The 21,167-nt window shown below is 36.5% G+C and overlaps 1 protein-coding gene across 2 annotated transcripts in view; it reads left to right on the top strand.

Moving 5' to 3' along the window:
- Positions 1 to 21,167, top strand: part of RGS22 (regulator of G protein signaling 22) — a 181,628-nt gene that overhangs the window by 127,573 nt on the left and 32,888 nt on the right. For both annotated transcript variants that reach the window (XM_049700216.1, XM_049700215.1), the window contains exons 22-23: positions 6,600 to 6,779; positions 10,915 to 11,073. In XM_049700216.1, coding sequence (XP_049556173.1) covers positions 6,600 to 6,779; positions 10,915 to 11,073 — 339 coding nt within the window. The remainder of the gene's footprint in view (positions 1 to 6,599; positions 6,780 to 10,914; positions 11,074 to 21,167) is intronic.

Raw genomic sequence — 21,167 nt, 5'->3', positions numbered from 1 at the left:
GTTATAATTTGGGCACAGAGGGGAAAATGATTCAGGGAGGGTGGTAGCTCAGAGAGGTCTCAACAGAAGTGACGATACTTATAGGGAACTCTACTCAATAGTGTGTAATGACCTATATGGGAAAAGAATCTGAAAAAGAGTGGTTATGTATATATGCATAACGGATTCACTTCGCTGTACAGCAGAAACTAACACAACATTGTAAATCAGCTATACTCCAACAAAAATTTTTTAAAAAAGAAGTGGGACTTTCCTGGTGGCGCAGTGGTTAAGAATCCGCCTGCCAGTGCAGGGGAAATGGGCCCGAGCCCTGGTCCCGGAAGATCCCACATGCCGCAGAGCAACTAAGCCTGTGCACCACAACTACTGAGCCTGCACTCTAGAGCCCATGAGCCACAACTGCTGAGCCCATGTGCCACAACTACTAAAGCCCACGTGCCTAGAGCCCGTGCTCTGCAACAAGAGAAGCCACCACAGTGAGAAGCCCGCGCACTGCAACAAAGATTAGCCCCTGCTCACTGCAACTAGAGAAAGCCCATGGGCAGCAACGAAGACCCAAACAGCCAAAAATAAATAAATAAATTAATTAAAAATAAATAAATAAGAAGTGATGATACTTGAAATGGGTCTTGAAGAAGTTTACCAGGGGGAAAGCATTCCACCTAGCAAGTCTTACTGTGCTCACTTTTATTTTTTTCTTTTTCTGCGGTACGCGGGCCTCTCACTGTTTTGGCCTTTCCCGTTGCGGAGCACAGGCTCCAGGCGCGCAGGCTCAGTGGCCATGGCTCACGGGCCTAGCTGCTCCGCGGCATGTGGGATCTTCCCGGACCGGGGCACGAACCCGTGTCCCCTGCATCGGCAGGCGGACTCTCAACCACTGCACCACCAGGGAAGCCCCTACTGTGCTCACTTTTATATGGCTTACTCATATTAAGTGTTCACATCTGTCAGATATTACCTTAATGCTTTTCATGTAATAACGACTTTATTCTTTATAAGAATCCTAGGTCAAAGCTGTTAATTCTCACCATTTTACAGATGAAGAAGCTAAGGCACAGAGAAGTTAAGAAACTTCTGACATCATACAGCTAATTAAGTAGTAGAGCTGGAATTTGAACTAAGACATTCTATTGCTAAAGCTTGTGCCCTTAATCACTAAGTTATGCTCCCTCCCAGTGATGATTGTAGTAATATGTAAAGAGATGACCACAGTGATCTTAATCAAACATTATTCTGAATTGTGAAAAATTGGAAAGAACCCTGATGTACAACAACAGGACATTGGTTATTTTAATTATGATACATCTATACAGTAGAATACTCTGCAGCCATTAAAAATTATGCTATAGGAGATTAATCAATGAAAAAAGGTATTCATCTTACTGATTTTTTTAAAACCTAGCTACTAGAAAGCAGTATGATTTAATACAAAGTGTGTGTGTGTGTGTGTGTGTGTGTCCGTCCCCATAGAGAAAAGACCTGAAGGAAATATACATCCAAGAAATACTTTTTCAGCACCTATCAAGGGCCAGGCTAAATCCTGAGGATACAACTGTGATCAAAACAGTCTTTTCTGTCAGGGCTTACAGTGTTAGGGGAGGGACAGACAAGTGATAGGCAAAGTGATTATAAGAGCGTGATTAGTGTAGTGGTGGGAGAAGCACAGGGTAAAATGGAAATACCTAAGATGGCCATCTCCTGGACTGAAGTAGACACAGAAAGTTTACTAGAGGACAGTACAGTTGAACCTTGAACAACACAGGTTTGAACTGCAAGGTCCGCTTATATCTGAATTTTTTTCAATAAATTCAGACTACAGTACTTCACAATCCACTGTTGGTTGAATCCAAGGATGTGGAACCACAGAAGCAGATGGCCAACTGTAAAGTTATACGTGGATTTCCAACTGCTAGGCAGGGTTGGTGCCCCTAACCCCCACGTTGTTCAACGGTCAACTATGTGCTTAACACATAGGCCTCAATGATAGGTAAAAGTGAACTCGCTAAAGGTATAGTAGGGCAGAACAACTAGAAAAAATACCAATCCTGATTCTATCTAAATTCTATCTCTATACTCTTAAAATTAAAACCGTATAATTTCACAAATTTGTTTTTATTTCATAATCCTTATATTCCATAATAATATGCCAGGCTCACCAAATATATGATCATTTCCCTAGTAATGGCAAAAAATTTAATTTTTGGTAACATACCAAACATATGTGTTATAAATAGGCATTTTCAGAGGGAATACTAAATTGAGTAAAAAATGCTAACTGTTATCTCAGTGTAACATTTATATCAAGATTTTTTCACATATAACTTATGCCAAATTTATATATGTAAAGTTTTATATGGCAAGCTCTAGAAATTTTCTTTCTTTAATACTGTCCATAAGATAGTTATTACAATGCCTGTCATACAGTAACTACTTAATAAATGTTGGCTTATTTCCAGCCTAGAATTACAAGTTTCCAAATTTGTGTGCTTTCTAGTGATTTAGAGAATAATGTCTTTGATAAAAAATGTCATAATTCAAGCTAAGCTACCTCTTTATTTTAAAAAGTGATAGCCTTACATCTGTGACATAAAACTGGGTCTTTTTAATGTACAATTACTATTTTTAAATTCTTTAGCTATAAAGATGAAAATATAATAGGTTATCTGAAAAAATATAGATCCTAAGAGATGCATAATAATACACCTGTAACCACCAGCATTCCCGCTTCTGTTGCTAGCCTTTTTGAGCCTAAATCACCTTGCTGTAGAAGCAGTTATGGTAGAAAAAGCTTTTGCATCCACCAGTAAGTTGAGTAGGGTGCTCTCCTAGGGCCCTGTGTATACCTTTATCATTACCACTTATTAACTATCTCAGATTGGAAAAACGTTTTTCATGCTTCTCTTCCAGTAGAAATTTTTTTTGAACATCTTTATTGGAGTATAATTTCTTTAAAATGGTGTGTTAGTTTCTGCTGTATAACAAAGTGAATCAGCTAGATGTATACATATATCCCCATATGCCCTCCCTCTTGAGTCTCCCTCCCGCCCTCCCTCTTGAGTCTCCCTCCCACCCTCCCTATCCCACCCCTCTAGGTGGTCACAAAACACTGAGCTGATCTCGCTGTGCAATGCAGCTTCTTCCCACTAGCTATCTATTTTACATTTGGTCATGTATATATGTCATTGCTACTCTCTCATTTCATCCCAGCTTACCCTTCCCCCTCCCCACATCTTCAAGTCCATTCTCTACGTCTGCGTCTTTATTCCTGTCCTGCCCCTAGGTTCCTCAGAACCACTTTTTTTTCGATTCCATATATATACGTTAGCATACGGTATTTGTTTTTCTCTTTCTGACTTACTTCACTCTGTATGACAGACTCTAGGTCCATCCACCTCACTACACGTAACTCAATTTCATTTCTTTTTATGGTTGAGTAATATTCCATTGTATATATGTGCCACATCTTCTTTATCCATTCATCTGTCGATGGACACTTAGGTTGCTTCCATGACCTGGCTATTGTAAATAGAGCTGCAATGAACATTGTGGTACATGACTCTTTTTGAATTATGGTCTTCTCAGGGTATATGCCCAGTAGTGGTATTGCTGGGTCCTATGTTAGTTATATTTTTAATTTTTTTAAGGAACCTCGATACTGTTCTCCATAGTGGCTGTATCAATTTACATTCCCACCAACAGTGCAAGAGGGTTCCCTTTTCTCCACACCCTCTCCAGCATTTATTGTTTGTATATTTTTTGATGATGGCCATTCTGACCGGTGTGAGGTGATACCTCATTGTAGTTTTGATTTGCATTTCTCTAATGATTAGTGATATTGAACATCCTGTCGTGTGTTTGTTGGCAATCTGTATATCTTCTTTGGAGAAATGTCTGTTTAGGTCTTCTGCCCATTTTTGGATTGAGTTGTTTGTTTTTTTGATATTGAGCTGCCTGAGCTGTTTATATATTTTGGAGATTAATCCTTTGTCAGTTGCTTCATTTGCAAATATTTTCTCCCATTCTGAGGGTTGTCTTTTCATCTTGTTTATGGTTTCCTTTGCTGTGCAAAAGCTTTGAAGTTTCATTAGGTCGCATTTGTTTATTTTTGTTTTTATTTCCATTTCTCTAGGAGGTGGGTCAAAAAGGATCTTGCTGTGATTTATGTCATAGAGTGTTCTGCCTATGTTTTCCTCTAAGAGTTTGATAGTGTCTGGCCTTACATTTAGGTCTTCAATCCATTTTCAGTTTATTTTTGTGTATGGTGTAAGGGAGTGTTCTAATATCATTCTTTTACATGTAGCTGTCCAGTTTTCCCAGTACCACTTATTGAAGAAGCTGTCTTTTCTCCATTGTATATTCTTGCTTCCTTTATCAAAGATAAGGTGACCATATGTGCGTGGGTTTATCTCTGGGCTTTCTATCCTGTTCCATTGATCTATATTTCTGCTTTTGTGCCAGTACCATACTGTCTTGATTACTGTAGATTTGAGGTATAGTCTGAAGTCAGGGAGCCTGATTCCTCCAGCTCCGTTTTTCTTTCTCAAGATTGCTTTGGCTATTTGGGGTCTTTTGTGTTTCCATACAAATTGTGAAACTTTTTATTCTAGTTCTGTGAAAAATGCCATTGGTAGTTTGATAGGGATTTCATGAAATCTGTAGATTGTTTTGGGTAGTGTAGTCATTTTCACAGTGTTGATTCTTCTAATCCGAGAACATGGTATATATGTCTCCATCTGTTTGTATCATCTTTAATTTCTTTCAACAGTGTCTTATAGTTTTCTGCATACAGGTCTTTTGTCTCCTTAAGTAGGTTTATTCCAGCTATTTTATTCTTTTTGTTGTAATGGTAATGGGGAGTGTTTCCTTAATTTCTCTTTCAGGTTTTTCATCATTAGTGTATAGGAATGCAAGAGATTTCTGTGCATTAATTTCGTATCCTGCTACTTTACCAAATTCATTGATTAGCTCTAGTAGTTTTCTGGTAGCATCTTTAGGATTCTCTATGTATAGTATCATGTCATCTGCAAACACTGACAGCTTTACTTCTTTTCTGATTTGGATTCCTTTTATTTCTTTTTCTTCTCTGATTGCTGTAGCTAAAACTTCCAAAACTGTGTTGAATAATAGCAGGGAGAATGAGTAACCTTGTCTTTTCCTGATCTTAGAGGAAATGGTTTCAGTTTTTCACCATTGAGAAAAATGTTGGCTGTGGGTTTGTCATATATGGCCTTTATTATGTTGAGGTAAGTTCCCTCTACACCTACTTTCTGGAGACTTTTTATCATAAATGGGTGTTGAATTTTGGCAAAAGCTTTTTCTGCATCTATTGAGATTGTCCTATGGGTTTTATCCTTTAGTTTGTTAATATGGTGTATCACAGTGATTGATTTGTGTATATTGAAGAATCCTTGAATTCCTGGACTAAACCCCACTTGATCATGGTGTATGATACTTTTAATGTGCTGTTGGATTCTGTTTGCTGGTATTTTATTGAGGATTTTTGCATCTATGTTCATCAGTGATATTGGCCTGTAGTTTTCTTTTTTTGTAACATCTTTTGTCTAGTTTTGGTATCAGAGTGATAGGGGCCCCCTAGAATGAGTTTGGGAGTGTTCCTCCCTCTGCTATATTTTGGAAGAGTTTGAGAAGGATAGGTGTTAGCTTTTCTCTAAATGTTTGATAGAATTCACCTGTGAAGCCATCTGGTCCTGGGCTTTTGTTTGCTGGAAGATTTTTAATCACAGTTTCAATTTCATTACTTGTGATTGGTCTGTTTATGTTTTCTGTTTCTTCCTGGTTCAGTCTCGGAAGGTTGTGCTTTTATAAGAATTTTTCCATTTCTTCCAGGTTGTCTATTTTATTGACATAGAGTTGCTTGTAGCAATCTCTTATGATCCTTTGTATTTCTGCAGTGTCAGTTGTTACCTCTCCTTTTTCATTTGTAATTCTGTTGATTTGAGTCTTCTCCCTTTTTTTCTTGATGAGTCTGGCTAACGGTTTATCAATTTTGTTTATCTTCTCAAAGAACCAGCTTTTAATTTTATTGATCTTTGCTATTGTTTCCTTCATTTCTTTTTCATTAATTTCTGATCTGATTTTTATGATGCCAGTAGATATTGAGGCTTTACAGGACAGGTGCTGTGTCTTGGGGCTCAGCTGGCATGTAGCAGGAACTTAATATGAATTTGTTAAATGAGTCAAAGTAGACACTAAAGCTGCTCCTTTGCCAGGAGAAGAAACAATCAGGATTAAATGAAACCCGTATTTACGTACGGTATGTGCATCAAAGTCTTAGGTTCCTTTAAAAGACAGAGATTGACAGAATAGATGGGAAAAACATGGAACTAGATGCTATCAATGAGACACACATAGATATGAAGACACAGGGTAGGAGCAATAAAGAAAAAAATTTCTTAGGTTTTTCAAATCCAAGTGAAATAAAAGCTATGATCTTTTAAGATAGTCTTGACATGTGCTAGTAACCTCTTGACCTGAAGTTAAAATATATATATATTTACTGACAGACATATTGACACATTCTATAAAGTATTCTATTAATGCATTAATCATATATTGTTCTATCTTTCCTCCTTGTTTAGGACTTGTGCCATTCTCATTGTAGTGAATCCCTCATCCACAAGAAGATCATGACTATTATCAACTGCTTTATTAATTCCAGTATTCCACCAGCTTTACAAATTGACATTCCATTAGAGCAAGCCCAGAAGATTATTGAACACAGGAAGGAGTTGGGACCATATGTATTTAGAGAGGCACAGGTAAGAAATCAGGGCATGTAGTAAGCATACTTTAAAATAGATAAACAATCTAGATATTCTTTAAAAGTTTTTGCATTATTCATATTCGGCAAGGCTCTAATCCTCCTAATCCTGGGTTATTCTATTTAATTTAAAAAATATTGCATATGCCACAGAACATAGAAACTAGTAACTTACTATTTTGTTCATGATAGTATACAGCAAATACAATTATTTAAATTCTGTACTTTGACTTTGCATGGTTATCATTTTATTTCTAACTTATAAAACTACAGCTAATTCCTCCTTCCTTTCCCACCATTCATATTTCCTTTTAAAATGTCTGCTACCACAAAAATGTGTAAAATGTGTGTCCCAAGATTTGTGTATTTTTAAAGGTTGGAATATTCACATAGCTCATAAAATAAGTGAGAGGAGATTTAAGTACCCAACCAACATAAAGTACACAAGCTCATGAAAGGAAAATCATGGCTGTTAACCTACTCAAGTTACTTCTTTTTAGGGTAAATAATAGAAAACAGTGATTTGCTGAACATAATTTATTTGCATTTTGAAAAGCCTTTTAGTGATGTTCCTGAAAAATGATTAAGAAAAATACATAATAATAGGGGTAATAGGGAAGGCCATGTCACAATTTAAGTGATATGAAACAGAGATTTAGGGTATGATTGCCTTTGAGCATGGAAAAAGACCATTATTCCTTAATACTCATTTGCAAGCCAGCTGTGTTCTAAGTCCTAAAAGGAACTGAAAGTAGACTCACAATCCAATTATGCATTGAATAGGCAAAAATAAAGAAGAATGATTGAGGATGTGCTAGAGAGAAATAGAAAAAACATGGTGTCAGAATTGTAGCATCTGTTAATGAAAAGATCACTTAGCCTAGCCTAGGTCTCCTGATAGCCGGGAGACCGTCTAGCCTCAAGTCTGATGGTGAATGTCTGGAGCTGCTTACGTAGGTTGGTTCCACTGCACTGTCCAGGGATTGCAGCCAGTGAACTTTATTGGAGTCCTCTAGTTTAGGCCTCCTACCTGATTTCCCAAAACAAAGTCCCAAACATATCTTAAATATGGACTTTGGAGTATCAGAAAACAAGAAAATATTTAGGGGCCTTACCTCACCAAATCTATTGTTTCTGTGTTCTGTAAGGAAGCTCAGAGAATGGCATATCTCCTACCCAGGTATGCAAGCCAGAGATCTGGTTGCCATCTTCATGTCTTCCCTATCCTTCATTCCTTACCTTTGGAGATCTTCAGTCACTAATATGTATCCATTTGTCTCCTTCTTATCTGTTATTCTATCTACTTTTCTCCAACTCCATGTTGCTACCTCAGTTCACATCTGCAATGTCTCACATTGATTACCAGAATTCCCTGCCTCTAGGCTCTCTCAAAACCATTTAACTCACTGCAGACAGATCCATCTTTTCAAAATGTATATTTGATCATGTCACTTCTCTGCTTTCAATTTCAATTACTCCCCATTGTCTTCAGAATGAAGACCAAGCTCCTTACTACATATTTCTCTAGCCACATGTCTTCCCACTCCCTGCCATCTGTCTCCCAGTCTTACTGAAATATTTGTACTTCCATAAAGAGGGCTTACTTTCTTGCTTCCAGAGCTTTTTACAGTATCATCTTCTCTCTCTTATGCTTCTATTGTATCTTGTATTTGTCCCTGTCAGAACACTTATCACACAGAATTGAAAATGGCTATTCTCATGCTTCACTTTCCCATCGGACTGTAAGGTCTTTGAGCGTAGGGAATGTTTCTTATTTGCCTTTGTGGCCTGGGTGCGCGACACTCAGTAACATTTTTGAACATATGAATGAGTGATGTGAGAATAGATGGATCATGACAGGAATAGATCAAATTGGACATGAGAGCAAAGTTGAGCGAAAGGGCTGAATAATAAATGTAAAAAATGCCTGTTTTAGTATTGTTTTCACTATAGCAGTGGTCCCCAACCTTTTTGGCACCAGGGACCGGTTTCGTGGAAGACAGTTTTTCCACGGACCGGGGGCGGGGGCGTGGGTGGATGGTTTTGAGATGATTCAAGCACATTACATTTATTGTGCACTTTATTTGTATTATTATTACATTGGAATATATAATGAAATAATTATACAAGTCACTATAATGCAGAATCAGTGGGAACCCTGAGCTTGTTTTCACTTGCTACTCACTGATAGGGTTTCGATATGAATCTGCAAGCAGTTGATTTATTATGGTCTCTGTGCAGTCAAACCTCTCTGCTAATGATAATCTGTATTTGCAGCCACTCCCCAGTGCTAGCATCACCGCCTAAGCTCCACCTCAGATCATCAGGCATTAGATTCTCATAAAGAACGCACAACCTAGATCCCTCACATGCGCAGTTCACAGTAAGGGGTCACGCTCCTTTGAGAATCTAATGCCGCAGCTGATCTGACAGTAGGCGGAGCTCAAGCAGTACTGTGAATGATGGGGAGCGGCTGTAAATACAGATGAAGCTTTGCTGGCTCACCTGCCACTCATCTCCTGCTGTGCGGTCCTGTCCATGGCCCGGGGGTTGGGGACCGCTGCAGTATAGCGTCTGCCTGTCCCCCATCTGCATTCCTAATAGCTTGAAAGTTTTCATCACCCAGCCATATTTTCACTGACCCTTCTCACTCATACTAGAGCATTGCCCATCTGCTGGCAGTGAGCAAAGTAGCTCTATATTTATTAAAACATTTACTTATCCACAGTTTGGTTATCTTTTAAGGTTTTGGAGGTACAGGACAATTTTCATGAATAACATGTATGTTACTAACCTTAATTGCAACTTTTAGAAATAGAGCAATTTTATGTCTACCTTGAAAAATTGTGTCCTAATAGGGTGACTTTTACTGGAAAGCCTTCTAAATGAAAATAAATATATTTGAGAGCTGGGAATGACTCAGGTTTTGGAGGGGTAACTGAGAAGTAGGGTCAATATAGTTGGTAAATAGAGGTGGAGGAGTATTTAAGTTTACAAAGTGCATATAAAAAGTACCATGATCATTTAACATTGGAGAAGGGGATTACTTAATTAAATGCATGGCAGATAAATGTAAATGAAAATTTTTTAAAAGCCTGCACTTCATCAAATAAAGTATGTTTAGCTTTTGTGTTCACAATCCCAAGAGGCTATAGAATTTAATGACAAGATAGTATTGTAAAGGGAGTAAATAGTTTTACTAATGATACTCACATACAGAAACGAGAAGTCGTGAAATATACCAATTCAGGACGCTGTTGGTCACTGCAGCATTTACTTTTTAAAAATTCCACTTTCCCCCTGAAGAGCTGGCTTAGAGCCTAATGGGTTAGTTCATTTTTCTCCAGGGCATTAGGAATAGGCCATTCCCAGCAACAAAACGTTGGACTTGATCTGATGTGGCAAGTCCTACCTTCTAGGAAGTAATGTATGCCTCTGGAACTAATGGAAAAACTTGGCATGGGAATTTGAGCAACAATTCTTATCTCTTTAAATATCACAATTAATCACTTAATGTAGAGTGTCCTAAGAAAGCATTTGTGCAGGATACCACTCTGCTTTTTAAATGTTACTTTTCTTGCTCTCACATAAAAGAGAGATTGTATCATTTAAAAGTTACTCAAGATTTATTCTTAGATCTGCAGCTTTGTTTAAGAGCTTTTCCAGAGGCAAAATGGTATTTTCTTTCTCTAAAAGAAGGGAAAGGGGACCGGAGAGGAGTTCCCCTTGATGAACTGAATATTTGGAATACTTGCATAAAACAGCAGAGTGTGTGGCAGATCAACTGGTGTATGTTTTCAAAGAAAACATAAATTTCTTATTTAAAAAGACCTAATGGATTCTTTATTAATACAATCAACTGGATAGGGAAACATAAAGCATAAAGTGACTTTTAACTGTATTTAAGAGTATGTTTTTCTTAAAAGAAAGACTTCTCATTGGTAGTAAAATAACATTGATGATAAGCATGTGCTGAACTAAACTATACCAAGATGTCTGGAGACAATAAGTTGGAGGAAACATGCTGTATATTAAAGAATAGAATAGTTAATCCATTATTATGGTGAATTAGAGTTTAAATTGGTACATTTGTATAAAACTGTAATCTGAGACATACTTTGTTTTATATACAGATGACAATTTTTGGAGTTCTGTTTAAATTTTGGCCTCAGTTTTGTGAGTTTAGGAAGAACTTAACTGATAAAAAAATTATGAGTGTTTTGGAGAGAAGACAAGAATATAGTAAGCAGGAAAAAAAATCGGTAGTCACGGAAGACGAAAAATTTGCAAAGGTGAGACAAGAATCATTTTGGGTTTAATCAGACTTTTAAAAGTTATGTGATATGTGTAGAAGAATTTAGGCTGAGCAAAAATACAGAGAAGTTATAGAATACAGATTTTAGTGGTTTTTAAAGGCTTCAGTCAGAGGTTTCAGACTTGTTTTTGAATTTTAAAAAATTTATCTCAAATGTCATCTCTTCTATGTACCTCTCTTGGAGAACACTTTATATTGTCTTGTGAATAAATTTTTGCATTTGTTTTTCTCACTGGACTGAGATCCTCAAAGATACCATCTGTCTTATTAAACAGTTCTACCACTATCCAGCACATGCTCAATTATAAATTATTGTTTACCAAATAAATATGGGAATGAATGAAAAAATACTATGTACTGGGGGCAGCATTTTCAATATTAAAATTAGAGAATGATATATGACTGTGAAATTTACAAATGTAAGTCATAAACTGTCCAGCCTGCCTATTTGTCTTTTAGTCTGACCATTCATTTATCAGTTCCTCTATCTTTATATTTATCTATTTTCCTTGACTTGAAAAGGGATAACAAGTAATATATTTCATCTTATTTGTAAGTTTATCCCTATTGTGTTTTTAAAAAGAAATTTAAAAGATAATCTAGGGGCTTCCCTGGTGGCGCAGTGGTTGAGAGTCCGCCTGCCGATGCAGGGGACACGGGTTCGTGCCCCGGTCCAGGAGGATCCTACATGCCGCGGAGCGGCTGGGCCCGTGAGCCATGGCCGCTGAGCCTGCGCGTCCGGAGCCTGTGCTCCGCAACTGGAGAGGCCACAACAGTGAGAGAGGCCTGCGTACCGCAAAAAAAAAAAAAAAAAAAAAAAAAAAAAGATCTAAAGATATAAAAGTAATATAATTATAACACCCATATTTGCACAGGTCAAAATAAACACTGTTAACATTTTCCTCATTTGCTTTTCATTTTTCCTTAAGAAGTGAAATACTGCAGAACAGTAAACTCTCTTAACTCCAGCCCTGAGTTCTATTACCCTCCCCATCTCCAAGAGCAACCATTAAGTTTGGGGTATGTTCTCACAGCTCCTTTTTAAGATAGTGTTTTATATGGTGTATGGAGTCATAAACAATCCAGAGGACTGTTTTGTGTGTATTTTAACTTACGTAATGGTACCATATTTTATTAGTCTTCTCAGGCTACCATAGCAAAATATCAGAGACTGGATGGCTTAAACAACATAAATTAATTTCCTCATAGTTCTGGAGACTAGAAGTCCCAGATCAAGGTGCCAGCTAATACGATTCTTGGTGAGACCTCTCCTCCTGGCTTGAAAATGGCCACCTTCTTGTTGTGTCCTCACAAGTTGGGGAGAAAAAGAGTTCTCTCTCTCTTCCTCTTCTTATAAAGCCACAGTTTCTTTGGATTAGGACCCTACCTTTATGACCTCATTTAACCTTAAGTACCTCTTAAAAACCCCATCTCATGATACAGACACAGTGGAAGTTAGGGCACCAACATATGAATTTGAGGAGACACAATTCATTCCATAGCACATATTGTGCTTTCTACATCTTGCATTTAAAATTCAATTTTGTCTTTTAATTCTACCCACACTGCTCTACTTAGATCTCATTTATTCAGTTTAATTGCTGCATTTCCATCATATGAATAAATATACTATTTTTATTTAACTTTTTTTTTTTAAGTTTTGGCTGCGTTGGATCTTCACTGCTGCACACGGCCTTTCTCTAGTAGTGGTGAGTGGGGGCTACTCTTCGTTGCGGTGCGCGGGTTCCTCATTGCGGTGGCTTCTCTTGTTGCCGAGCACAGGCTCTAGGTGTGAGGGTTTCAGTAGTTGTGGCTCGCGGGCTCTAGAGCGCAGGCTCAGTAGTTGTGGCGCACAGATTTAGTTGCTCCGCGGCATGTGGGATCTTACCGGACCAGGGATCGAACCCGTGTCCCCGGCATTGGCAGGCGGATTCTTAACCACTGCACCACCAGGGAAGTCCCTATTTCTTTATTGTTGGAGTTTTTTCAATTTTTACCATTGCAAACAGCACTGCAGACAACATTCCTGTAAACGTCTTCATATTCACATGTATAAAAATGTTTTTGGAATGGCTGAGTAAGAGAGTATGAGCGTGTGTCAATCTATATTCCTACTTCTCCCCATTTGGTTTGTTCAGACTTTGAAATTTTTGTCAGTCTGTTGATGACAAGTGGTATGTCATCATGCTGATGCCTTTATTTACGTTCACCTAATTATTAGTAAGGTGGAACAACTTTTCACATGTTCACTATTCAGATATTTTGATCAGGATTGTAATGAACATATAGGTCAGTTTGAGAACTGATGTCGTAACAATACTGTGTCTTCTGCTCCATGAACACAGTTTATCTCTGTTTAGTTATTCTTTCATTTCTCTCATCGATGATTTGTCATTTTCAATGACAGGTCTTGAGTATATTTTGTGAAATTTATACCAAAGTATTTCATGTTCAAAATAATGCTATTGCTATAATATTTTTAAATTTAAAATTCCAAATTATTTTTTAGAAAAATTTTTATTTTGAAATAATTAACATTCACAGGAAGTTGCAAAGATAATAGAGAAGTCCCATGTACCCATCACCCAGTTTCCCCCAGTGGCTACACTTTACATTAACTATATACAATAGTAAAATCAGGAAATTGATATTGATACAAGGTGTGTGTATAGTTCTATGCCATTTTGTCACATATGTAGATTCAAGTAACCAAAACGATATTCAAGATGCACCACAAAGATGTCCCTCGTGACTATAAGTCATATCCATCCAATTACCCATTATAATGTCTGTTAGCCATGGATCTGTTCCCCATTTAGAAAATTTTGTCGTTTTGAGAATGTTATATAAATAGAATCGTACAATATGTGACTCTTTGAGACTGGCAGTTTTCACTCTACATAAATACCCTTGAGATCCATCCACGTTGTTGTGTATATCCGTAGTTCGTTCTCTTTAACTGCTGAGTAGTGCTCTGTGGTACATTGTACCACATTTTAACCATTCACTCATTAGAGGACATTTGAGTTGGTTTCTATTTTGGGCTATTACAATAAAATGCTAATGTAGTCACTCTTGCCTTCTTCTTCTCCTCCTCCTCCTCCTTCTTCTTCTTCTTTTATTTGCATGCTTTTATTTAATAATAGCTTTACTGAAATTTAATTCACATACCATAAAATTCACAGTTAAAATATACAATTTTGTGGTTTTAGTATATTTACGGAGTTGTGCAACCATCACTACTACTTAATTTTAGAACATTTTCATCACCTCCAAAAGAAACTGTACCCATTAGCAGTCACTCCCCTTTACTCCTTCCCTCTCAGCCTCTGGAAGCCACTAATCTACTTTCTATATCTGGACATTTCATGTAAATTAAATCATACAGCATGTGGCCTTTTATGGCTGGCTTCTTTCACTTAGCATGATATTTTCAAGGTTCATCCATTTTGTAGCATGTTTCACTACTTTATTCTTCTTACGGCCGACTAATATTGTACTATATGGCTGTACTACAGTTTGCTTATCCATTCATCAGTTAATGTACTTTTTGGCTATTATTAATAATGCTGCTATGAACATTCTGTACAACCTTATGTATAGACATGTTTTTATTTTTCTTGGGACCTAGAAGTTGAATTGTTGGCTCCTTTTGAGGAACTGCCAAACTTCTGCAAAGCTACAGAACCGTCTTGCTATCTTGATTTTCACATGGTATATTTTTCCATTCCTTTACTGCCTACATCATTATATTTTAATTAAGTTTCCTGTAAACAGCATATAGTTGTGTCGTGGTGGTGTTTGGTTTTTGTTTTTAGTCTACTCTACGAATTTCTGTTTTTTAATTGGTGTATTTAGTCTGTGTATCTTTAATGTCATTATTGATTTGTTAGTTCTTAACTCTGCCATTTTATTTTTTGTTTTATTTGTTCCCTGTTTCTTTTGTTCTATTTCCTTTGTCTCGCATTCCTGTGGATTTACTTGAACATTTCTTAGAATTTCATTTTGCTGTATCTCTGTTTGGATGTTTCAGTGGTTGCTTTAGATATCACATTATACATGCATAACTTATCGCAGTCTATTGGTGTTGACATTTTACCAGATTGAGTCTAGAAACTACCTCCCTTTAAGTCTCTTTCCCCTCACCTGTTTATAATTATCCTAACTATTTCTCAACATATATTGAGAACCACATCAGACAATTGTATAATTTTTTCTTCAACCATCAAACATAAATCAGGAAACTCAAGGTGAAAAGTCTACTGTATTTACCCTTACTTTTGCTCTTGCTATTTTTCTTCCTTTTTGATGTTCCAAGATTTATTATTTTCTTCTTTCTTTTTTCCCTGTAAGTAAGGTATTGTTTCTCACTTACTGCTTTCAAAATTCTTTTCTTTGTCTTTAGTTTTCAGAATTTTGATTATGATGTGCCTTGTGCAGATTTCTTTGGGTTGATTCTGTTTGAACATTACTCAAGTTCTTGAGTCTCATGTTTATATCTTCTGCCAGCTTTGGAAGAGGGGAATTTATATTCATATTATATATGTGTGTGTATATATGTATATATACACTTTCTTTATGATCGATATTCATGAACCCTTGGGTACCTTATAGCTTCATTGCTGAGAGATTTTTATTTTTTTCAGTCTTTTTTTAAGTTCAGTAAACTGTCATTTTACACTGGCTTTTAAAATTTATCTGTTTCTGTTCTGAGTTTCTTTTTTTTAACATCTTTATTGGCGTATAATTGCTTTACAGTGGTGTGTTAGTTTCTGCTTTATATCAAAATGAAACAGCTATACATAAACATATATATCCCCATATCTCCTCCCTCTTGCATCTCCCTCCCACCCTCCCTATCCCACCCCTCTAGGTGGTCACAAAACACCGAGCTGATCTCCCTGTGCTATGTGGCTGCTTCCCACTAGCTATCTCTTTTACATTTGGTAGTGTATATATGTCAATGCCACTCTCTTACTTCACCCCAGCTTACCCTTTCCCCTCCCAGTGTCCTCAAGTCCATTCTCTACTTCTGCATCTTTATTCCTGTCCTGCCCCTAGGTCCTTCAGAACCTTTTTTTTTAATTAGATTCCATATATATGTGTTAGCATATGGTATTTGTTTTTCTCTTTCTGACTTACTTCACTCTGTATGACAGACTAGAGGTCCATCCACCTAACTACAAATAACTTTTTTATGGCTAATATTCCATTGTATATATGTGCCACATCTTCTTTATCCATTCATCTGTCGATGGACACTTCGGTTACTTCCATGTCCTGGCTATTGTAAATAGAGCTGCAGTGAACATTGTGGTACATGACTCTTTCTGAATTATGGTTTTCTTAGGGTATATGCCCAGTACTGGGATTGCTGGATTGTATGGTAGTTATATTTGTAGTTTTTTAAGGAACCTCCATATTGTTCTCCATAGTGGTTGTATCAATTTACATTCCCACCAACAGTGCAAGAGGGTTCCCTTTTTTCCACACCCTCTCTAGCATTTATTGTTTGTAGATTTCATGATGACGGCCATTCTGACCGGTGTGAGGTGATACCTCATTGTAGTTTTGATTTGCATTTCTCTAATGATTAGTGATATTGAACATCCTTTCATGTGTTTGTTGGCAATCTGTATTATCTTCTTTGGAGAAATGTCTGTTTAGATCTTCTGCCCATTTTTGGATTGGGTTGTTTGGTTTTTTTGATATTGAGCTGCATGAGCTGCTTGTAAATTTTGGAGATTAATCCTTTGTCAGTTGCTTCATTTGCAAATATTTTCTCCCATTCTGAGGGTTGTCTTTTCATCCTGTTTATGCTTTCCTTTGCTGTGCAAAAGCTTTGAAGTTTCATTAGGTCCCATTTGTTTATTTTTGTTTTTATTTCCATTTCTCTAAGAGGTGGGTCAAAAAGGATCTTGCTGTGATTTATGTCATAGAGTGTTCTGCCTATGTTTTCCTCTAAGAGTTTGATAGTGTCTGGCCTTACATTTAGGTCTTCAATCCATTTTCAGTTTATTTTTGTGTATGGTGTTAGGGAGTGTTCTAATTTCATTCTTTTACATTAAGCTGTCCAGTTTTCCCAGCACCACTTATTGAAGAAGCTGTCTTTTCTCCATTGTATATTCTTGTTTCCTTTATCAAAGATAAGGTGACCATATATGCGTGGGTTTATCTCTGGGCTTTCTATCCTGTTCCATTGATCTGTATTTCTGTTTTTGTGCCAGTACCATACTGTCTTGATTACTGTAGCTTTGTAGTATAGCCTGAAGTCAGGGAGCCTGGCTCCTCCAGCTCCATTTTTCTTTCTCAAGATTGCTTTGGGGACCTCCCTGGTAGTGCAGTGGTTAAGAATCCGCCTGCCAATGCGGGGGACACGGGTTTGAGCTCTGGTCCGGGAAGATCCCACATGCTGCGGAGCAGCTAAGCCTGTGTGCCACAACTACTGAGCCTGCACTCTACAGCCCACAAGCCACAACTACTGAAGCCCGCGAGCCACAACTACTGAAAGCCCACACGCCTAGAGCCTGTGCTCTGGAACAAGAGAAGCCACTGCAATGAGAAACCCATACACCGCAACAAAGAGCAGCCACCGCTCACTGCAATTAGAGAAAGCCTGCGCGCAGCAACAAGGACCCAACTCAGCCAAAAAGAATAAATATATTTAAAATAAATAAAGTAAAAAAAAAGATTGCTTTGGCTATTTGGTGTTCCTGAGTTTCTGCATTTATGATTTGGAGTATTTCATATATGAAAATGTTCGTGTAGGGATATTTTATCCACTTTGGACTCCTATGTTAGAGTTTTCCTCTGATTCATGCTTAGATTTCTTGGACAGTAGTGTCATCAGCTAAAATATTGGAGTTCTCATTTTCTGTTTTATTCTTGTAATGGTTTTATATGCATATCACCTGCCATTTTCTGCTCATTTTGAAATGTCTTATATTTTCCTCAACCACCAATAATAGGGAGCAATCAGAACTCTTATACACTATGGATGGGACTGTACATTGATAGTCACTTTAGAAAACAATTTGACTTTATCCAGTAAATTAAAAGATGCACTTAGCCTTCAACTTATCAAATCTCCTTGAATAATTTATGGACACAGATATCAGGAGACATGCACATGGTTTATAGCACCCATGGCATTCTATAGCAAAAAAATCAGAAGCTATTCAAATGTCTGTTAACAGGAGACTGGAAAAACAAATTCATGTAGTAGGATACTGTGCTGTGATGGAAAACAAATAAACTAACCACAATAATAAACATAGATGTATAGCAGGAGCATAATGTTGAGTGGAAAATTTTCAAATGAATAGAACCAGTCAATTCTGCTTATATAAAGTTAAAATTTATATAAAACTAATCAGTACAAATGTGGGAAACTATAAATAAGAAAAAGGAATGATAAACGTAAAAATTCAGTATAGCGGTTACCTTCATGGGTTGGGTGGAGATAGATGATGGGATTGGAGAGTGACACAAAGGGGAGCAGAGGTACTGGTGATATTGCATTTCTTAAGCTTTGGTGGTATTGTTGTTATTCATATCTTATGTGAGTGTTATAAATGTTTTTGTAAGTATTTAGTATATAACATTTTTATATGAATGGTGCTACAAAAAATTATCATATTTTCAGAAGCTTATCTTTGGTTGATATATTCTATCATCCGGAGGTTGAGGGTATTTCCAGTACACTCAGGGAATGAGAATCAGGGAAGACATAAGAGTGAGAAAATAGGAAGAGGTGTCTGCAAAATCTTGCTTCTACTGAATCAGTTCTTCAGTGTGGCTTCACATATTTTTGTAGATGTATTTTGAGTTCTTTAACCATGGAGCAAATATATACACATATATATCCCATGTATGGAAATGAAATGTTATTAAACTTAAATATAATTATTTTTGGATTATTTATTTTAACAATTTCTGCAGTTATTTCCCTTCCAGTGGTTTAGGTGATAAATGATAGATCAAATAATACAAAAGCTGATTTCCCCCTCAAACCAACTATGCATCTGGCCCAATCTATGTAATCTGACAAAAAACAGAGTTCACTGAATAAAAATCCTCTCATTTACCTTCTCCAGTCCCTGAGGCAAGTCCATGTCTGACTGAGCTGCTTGAATGTGATCCTAAGTTGGTAGGCTCAGGAAGGAAATATATTTGAAGGGTTGATGTAGGGAGAAAAAATTAGAATGTTGTATGCTTGGAGCTCTTTTCTGATTCCACCTGTGGCACATGAATAACTTCACCAATCAGATGAGTCTCATGTGAGTCTGCTGCATTTTCTACTAATGTGGCCTAAATATTCTCTCTAAAGAGCTTCCCCTCCTAATCCTTTTCCTGCTTCTTTCACCAGACTTTTACTGATCATCTACTACATAGAGTTTTATTGATCATCTATTCATATTGATCCCTACTACATATGCTAGGGATATGAATATAATTTATATATAGTGTAAGGATAGATAGATACACACATACACTTAACTGAAAAGAATATAAACAAAAACTGAAATCCCAGAAAATGAGGAATTAATTATTTGTGGGGGAAAGGTAAAGGATCTCAAAGAAAAGGTAAATTTGAGTTAGTCTTAAATAGTAGGATTTTAACAAATGGTTCTAAATATATAGTTATTGAATAAAGGATATAGAAGTAAGGAGGATATAAAGATCTCTTACTGTATCCTAAACACTTAGGAAGAACTTCACAGCTCTCTAAGTGTCATCCCAAGTATTTTCAGTTTACTTAGATATATGATAAACATATTGTCTGAAACAAAAGTTGAAATATACAGTGTGATGAGGGTAGAGAAAATCTGAAATTGCTGCTTTTTCAGAAAATCCAAGATGTATCTTTATATCGTCCATATTATACTTCAGTTATGGAAATGCAAATGTCCTTAAGTGATCTTCTGATCTGTCCATATCTGTCAACTGGTAACTGCTAATAGGGTTAGGTACAAATGTTGACGTTCGTTTTGTAGGGTGAATAATCCTAAAGAAAACATAGGAATTCTACTTCTGAATATTCTTATTTTACACAATAAACATATTGCCATCACTTATTAGTAACTACAAATTTTGCACATGCATTTATTTTAACACAGAAAGTGTAAGCTAAGGAAGACCAGTAGAGTCGACATTTGTTCCAGGATTTTATTGTCAATGAAGACGTATGAGGAAATGTTGGAAAAAGTGAATATGGGAAACTCATAATTTTTTTTGTAACGTGAAAATGTGTCCTCTGAAAAAAATCACTTACTATGAAAAATATTGGATTTCTCTAGGTAACCATGGGCATGACTCATAACCCTCTTAACCTCAAATTCATCTATCACCTAATGGTGATGATATTAATCTCATATGATTTGAGAGGGATTCATTGAAATGATATGAATAGAAGAACATGTAAGGTATTCCACTATACAATTGTAAGGTATCATTTGATCTGAGATAACATAGTATAGTGGTTAGGAGTGCAGTTTCTAGAGTCAGACTGCCTGGTTTTGAATCCTAGCCTTATCATCGATCAGTTCTAATATCTCAGGGAAACCAGTTCACTTCCAAAAACCTCTTTTTTTTTCAGGAAAATGAAAATAGTAATAGAAATTACATCACAAGGTAGAATTATAGTATGTGAAGAATAATACATGTCATAAAGTAAATGTTAGCTATTATCTTTTTAATATTGTAGCAGTAATTGGCCTTCTTTATAATAAAAATACTAATATCAATTATATCCTTCATCTCTCATTCTTATAAAGGAATCAAATGAAACTGGGTAATCTGAAGAAAGATATGACAGGAGAATCAATCTCATGGAAAACTTTCATGTAGTTTAATATCAAATACTTAAAATGAACAGTGGCAAATTCATTAACAAAGGATCAGTAAAATTTTTTAAATTTTAAATGGCAAAAAACAAGGTTAAAAGACAAATTGGGAAAACATAAAATGTATGATATGTTATAAAAATAAATCACAAATACTCTTAACAAAAAAATAGGGCAAAGGGCATCAACAGGCAATTCTCAAAAGAAATACAAATGATTAAAAGCA

Source organism: Orcinus orca, chromosome 17 (genome assembly GCF_937001465.1).
Source record: "Orcinus orca chromosome 17, mOrcOrc1.1, whole genome shotgun sequence".
Classification (NCBI taxonomy): Eukaryota; Metazoa; Chordata; class Mammalia; order Artiodactyla; family Delphinidae; genus Orcinus; species Orcinus orca.
Note: the sequence above shows the minus strand (reverse complement) of the source record. Positions and strands in the feature narration are given on the sequence as shown.